A 6517-nucleotide genomic window follows, 5' to 3' on the forward strand; every position below is an offset into this window, starting at 1 on the left:
TTAAAGTATTATATAGTATTTAATTATATGCACTAGTAATATAATATTAATATATGATAGTTTGGTTGTTATGAGATTAGGAAATAATATTAATTTGAAGAACAAGTCAATATATCTTCCATTCACTATAAATCAAAACATTAGATCAAAAGGTATCCAGGAAAATCTGAGGAAGTTCTGAAGAGAAAAAGAATGCTGAAAAACTTACATCAAATTTTCTTGTTTGACATAGTTTGTCCTTGGACACATAATGGTTTAGATTAGGAGTTTTGAATGTACTGCTTTTGCATTTTAGTAATAGTCTTTATAGTTACAAATTAATCACCATATAACAAAAGTTTATATTCATTAGAAGAAATGNGTTGATACTTCAAATGTAAATTGAAAATGTCCTAATAATATGTGTGTGCATTTCTAAACAATAAAATCAATGGATAAATGTATTGTGATTTTATTCACAAGTGGGATAATTGATGTGACCATTCATACACTTTGCACGAAATGNTGGTGATCCNCTTGCTNGTGTATATCCAGGTTTACACANAAATTCAATAACNTCCCCTGATTGAGAATAAAATTTTTCACTTTGTCTCCATNTGAGAAATATGTTATGTCTTTCCAGAATGTCTTCTGATATTACACATGCAGCTGAAAGAAAAATTACCAAAGTTCATTAAGTTATAGATAAACCTATAGAAATCACCCCTTATCTATAGATGAATTCCATTTTTCTGAGATGACACTATAAATTCAGTGTCACTATCAGTAACTTCAAAATTAATTCAGCTATGAATTTAACAACAGAAGTGAGAACTTCAATCACAATATTAGTTAACTGGGAAAAGAATCTGAAAACACCAAAATGAAACATTCTTTATATTAATAGGATGTAAGAATTAATATTGAAATGTCCACATCTCCTATGGAAACTAGCAGACTCCATGAACCCACCCTGAAATACCAATAACATTTTTCATCCTTACAGGGGTCAAAATCTAAAATGTTTATGGAGGTACAGTAGAATGAGTAGACAACTGTAACTAGAGCAGAAAGGAAAATCTGGAGACATCATAATACCTGATTTCAACATACATCATGAGCCCCACAGTAACCAGAACTCAATGAACACATCAACAAAAGAGAAAAGTGATTTGAATACTGATCTATGTATCTGCAGTGAACTGATCTTAAAAGACTTTCCAAAAACTTACGTTAGAGAACTGATATCATATTTAATAAATGATATAAAGAAAATTGATATCCATATGGAGATGAACAGGTGAATCTGTTTGCCCCCTTTCTACATGATTCTTGAAGTGCACATAACACTTCTTAAAGTACACAGTCACTTGAGGTTGTCAGTACCTAACTGAGCCTCGTTTGACAGCTTACACTTTCCAGAAGCCGGTTGCGGCTGCATCAGCAGTGATTGCTGGACCATGTATTACAGTGTGGATACACTCTACTCAGACTGCTGATCAATATATTTACCAGTTTTGCCACTGTTCTAAGTAGTATGAGCATAGCACAAGATCTTCTAATTTTTATTGATCTTTAATCCCAAGATCTTCTTTTATTCTACTTTTTAAAATATTAGATTATTTTACATTTATTATGTTTATTTGACTGTTTGCTTTGTAATGGTAAAGAGAGAGAGAATCAAGTAAAAAGAAAAAAATATAATCAGAATATATGCATAAAAAACTGTTTTCAGTTAAAAATATGGAAAAAATAACAAGCCTGACTTTTTTTCTGTTAACTATTTTTATAGGTTCAATGGTGTTTATAACCGATGTTACATTTTAAGCTACAATAACCACTAATGATACTTTGCATGTCAAAGTAACTTTAGAATTGTAATTAATGATTTTGAGATAGGAATTTTTTGCACTGTCTTCTTTGACAGTAGGAAAGGCAGTGATGGCAGTAGAGATATTGAAGGGAAATGTTAAAATACAACACACTATTGAACTTGAAGCTGGAGGAAGATGGCCCTCAGCCATCAAACCAAGTAGCATTTTGCAACAAGGAATAGGCCTGTGAATGCGTCCCTGATGGAATAAATAAAGAAACCAGCCCTGACAGTATTTTCCAGTCCTGTGAGACTATGTTTGAATCTCAGGTCTCCAACAGTGGAATGGGATAAATATGATTCTAAACAGGAAAAAGAAAAGAGCCCTTATTATCACCAGCTGAGATTTCACTGCCAAGTCATAATAATATATCTTGTCACTCAGTTATAATAACAAGTGAGACAGGAGCCCTTAAAATTACAAATGTTCCTGTGAAGGCTGGATGCCCCAGTGTAGGGGAATGCCAGGGCAGGGAGGCAGGAGTAGGTGCATGGGAGGGAGAACAATCTCATAGAAGCAGGGGGAGGGAGGGAAGGGCGGTCTCTGTGGGGGAAACCAGGAACATGGAAATAAAAGATATATAAAATAAAAAATAAAAAATTACTAATTCTTGAGTGTATGGTAAAACACTAATAAGTCATTGATGGGAATATAACCTTGAACAGTTTAAATGGATAATAATTGAGATTTTTTTAAAAAAATTAAAAAATAGATTTTACATATATTGTTCTTATATGCATTCTTTGTATGTACCCAAAGGAAACAAAATCAACCTACTCAACCTGCATGTATATATTTATTGTAAACTGCTACATGAACATAGCTAAGATGAAAAAACTGTCTCAACTAATACCAATTGGTGAATTTACAAAGACAGCATGGTGTACTTAAATTTGAAATTTTGTTCATAAAATAAAGATATATTTTGTTATTTTAGTTAGAAAAAGACATTGGAGGACATTAAGTGAAATCAACAAACACAGGAAGACATGTTGTGTTCAATCTCACAGAATGAAAAGATAGACTAAACTGTCTTTAGTGTGCATGACAGTTATTAATAGAAGTTACTGGTCTTTTTTTTTTTGTTTTGTTTTGTTTTTTTTTTTGTTTGTTTGTTTTGTTTTTTTCGAGACAGGGTTTCTCTGTATAGCACCTGACTGTCCTGGAAATCACTTTGTAGACCAGGCTGGCCTCGAACGCAGAAATCCGCCTGCCTCTGCCTCCCGAGTGCTGGGATTAAAGGCGTGTGCCACCACACCCGGCTACTGGTCTTATCTAAAGACAGGGCATGTTGTATGGATTTAATAAATGCAAGATGTATATAGGTTTGATTTGAAAACGAATGCCTTCCATGGACTCACATATTGCTTATTCATTGGGGACTGCTGGTACTCAAAAAGGATTAGGTGCTATGGCCTTGTTGGAGTTGGAGTAGCCTTTTTAGAAGAAGTATGCCTTTCTCTTCCTGCTGCCTGCACAGCCAGATGTTGAATGCTCACCTACTTCTTCGCCATCATGTCTATCTTCACTCCCAAACATGATGATAGTAGACTAAATCTCTGAAATTGTAAGCAATACACAACAAATGATTTCTTTTAAAAGATTTGTCATGATCATAGTGTCTCTTCACAGAAATAGAACACTAACTGAGACAACAGGCATAGAATATCATGCTGGCTCCAACTTTTGTTAGTAAAAAAATTATAAAGAATACATGCACAATTTTATTTGACAGGTGGTTTTTATAAAAAGAATCTAATAACATTTGTTTTTACTCACATGCCGATGTTTGGCACTGAAGCATTAAGCAAAACAGTACTTTCATTTTGTGAATGTTNTATTATAAACAGAAAAATATCCATGTTATAAAACTGAATCTCCTATAATCTATGAGAATAAGGTACTTACATAAACAGGTTGGTGGCTCAGACCACTTTCCATTTCTACATGTTATTGTCCTATTTCCTTTAAGTAGATAATATTTCTGACACTGATATTCAACTGATGATAATGATGCATATACTGGTAATGACAAGGAGGTGATGTCTCCATTGTCAATAGTTGGAGGAGGCCCACATTTCCCTGTTGGGTCTAAGAAGACAAGATTCAAATGTTAAAGAATCAAGTCAAATTACAGACTCAAGCAGAACCAACAAGAGTACAGTATTAAACAAGACTTTAATAATTTCTAGCTAAAGACAAGATTAGTTGAAGAAATATTAATCATATAAACTAGGGGTTTCATGTTGTCTCTCCATTCTCATCTAAAGCACTGAATGAGCTAGAGCAAACATGTCTACTCGAAAACCTTCAAGAGCTATAAATATCTAAATAGCTTCTGAACATATAGATGGCATTGTAGATAGGCAAAGTTTGGTTTTTAAAGAATGTTGATTGTATGTTACCTATATATTCTAACTCTTTATCATTTTTATAGAAATACATATATGAAAAAAAGATTTTAAAGCCTATAATGTTACAGAAGTCTAATGAAGCTTTCATGGGTTCTTAGAGGGTCAAACTATGCATATACATCTATAAGTTATATTTTTGAAAAGTACATCTGAAATTCTAGGACACAGTACTATTAGTAAACATTATGTGAAGAGAAGAGACATTGAGAATTGTAGAAAAATGTCCACAACTCATCTTACTGTATAATATTTTCCTATGTGTTTTTCTTTTGTACTTTTCCTTGTGAGAACACAGGAAAAGTCTGAAATCAAAAGTACTGATATCATTTTGTATTCAGTAAGATCTCAAGAGGAGCATCATGAAACTGAACCAAACTCAAACATTTTTAAGGAAAAAAAATTAATATCCAAACAAAATATTTTAGTGTAAAAACAATTGGTCATAAGGCAGGCATACATATATTCAAGAGCTGAGTAAACTCAAATAGGACAAATCCCATGAATTCATGGAGATACATCTACCGAAATTTCTTTAAAAATATCTTGGAAAAAAATCCATAGGAAGTCATCATCAACCATACTAGATCACGATTCAAAATAAATGACTAGTATCTACAACCATGGAAACCACTATTGCACATGCCAGCAAGATTCTGCTGAAGGGACCCTGATATTGCGGCCTCTTGTGAGGCTATGCCAGTGCCTGGCAAACACAGAAGTGGATGCTCACAGCCAGCTATTGGATGGAACACAGGGCCCCCAATGGAGGAGCTAGAGAAAGTACCCAAGGAACTGAAGGGGGCTGCAACCCTGTAGGTGGAACAACAATATGAACTAACCAGTACCCCCTGAGCTTGTGTCTCTAGCTGCATATGTAGCAGAAGATGGCCTAATCGGCCATCACTGGGAAGAGAGGCCCCTTGGTCTTGCAAACTTTATATGACCCAGCACAAGGGAAGGCCTGGGCCAAGTAGTGGGAGTGGGTGGGTAGGGGAGCAGAGGCGGGGGGGGGGAGTATAGGGAACTTTCGGGATAGCATTTGAAATGTAATTAAAGAAAATAATAATAATAATAATAAATACCAACGAATCTGGACTCCTATGAGTTCCCAACCAAAGAGCACACAGGGACTGGTCCAAGGCCCCTGGCACTTATGTAGCAGAGGACTGCCTTGTCTGACCTCAGAGGGAGAGGTGGAGCCTAATCCTTTATAAGCTTGATGCTACAGGGAAGAGGGATCATGAGGGGAGTGAACGTGCATCCTCTCAGAGAAGTGGAGAGGGCATGGGGATAAGAGGTATGGGAAGGGGTCTAGGAGGGGCAACATCTGGACTGTACATGAATAAAATAATTAATTAAAATTTAAAAAAGAATTACTTCAGTTTATTTTCAATAATGTGCAATAACTATATTTTGTTGTCAAATAAACGTTAGGAAACATGAAGCCCTACCTTTGCATCTTGGTGGTTCAGTCCACATCCCATTTTGACACATCACTTCCACATTCCCAAATAGTTCAAAAGGTTTATGACATTCATAATGTACTCTCTCACCAGCGGGATATTTGGCCTTGAGCATTGTTACTATAGTAGCATTCAACACATGAGGTGGATTCACACAGTAATCAGCTGAAGAGCAAAATAAAGTAGCATTATATATTTGTTCATCATGATTATCCAATTAAAACATGAAATTCCAAATATATTTTTTGAACTGGTGAATATATAAATAAAATGTGGTTCATTTATATTCACACACACACACAAAAAAACAAATTATGAAAGTCACAAGTAAATGACAGGAAATAGACAAAAAAAATCATCCTGATTGAGGTAACCCAGACCCCAAAAGACATACATGTATGCATTTGCTTATATGTAGATATTAGCTGTTAAGTCAATGAAAGCCAAGTTACAGTCAATAGTACAAGAAAGGTTAGGTAAAGTGTAAGAGATTGGAGTGGGGAGGTCATATCCTTAGGATGAGGAATAGTAAATAGTTATGGACAGGGAAGGGGAAACAAAAAAAAAGATAAGAAGACATTTGAGGGACAACAAAAGCTAATTGTGAGGAATCAGAGACCCAGTGGACATCTTTTATAACCAATGAACTTTCTAGTACTAGGATTAGGTTACATCCAATTTAATGGGTGTCAAAATTTTCACAAGGAACTTCCAAATAATGCAGGCTGTTGAAAATACTATAGACGTTCTCCACAAACTGGAAGGCAAGGCCTCACTGTGAAAGACA

At 34.9% G+C, this 6517-nt stretch overlaps 1 protein-coding gene across 1 annotated transcript; it reads right to left on the minus strand.

The window, feature by feature from the left end:
- Positions 1-435: 435 nt before the first annotated feature.
- LOC115064031 (complement factor H-like) lies at positions 436-5899 on the minus strand. Its single transcript, XM_029538748.1, has 3 exons — positions 5719-5899; positions 3762-3944; positions 436-648 (listed from the first exon to the last, which is right to left on the minus strand). Exons 1-3 carry the CDS (start codon positions 5843-5845, stop codon positions 452-454), a joined length of 507 nt encoding a protein of 168 aa, XP_029394608.1. The 5' UTR covers positions 5846-5899; the 3' UTR covers positions 436-451.
- Between the last annotated feature and the right edge of the window lie 618 nt (positions 5900-6517).

The sequence above is a fragment of the Mus pahari genome, chromosome 5 (assembly GCF_900095145.1).
Source record: "Mus pahari chromosome 5, PAHARI_EIJ_v1.1, whole genome shotgun sequence".
Taxonomy (NCBI): domain Eukaryota; kingdom Metazoa; phylum Chordata; class Mammalia; order Rodentia; family Muridae; genus Mus; species Mus pahari.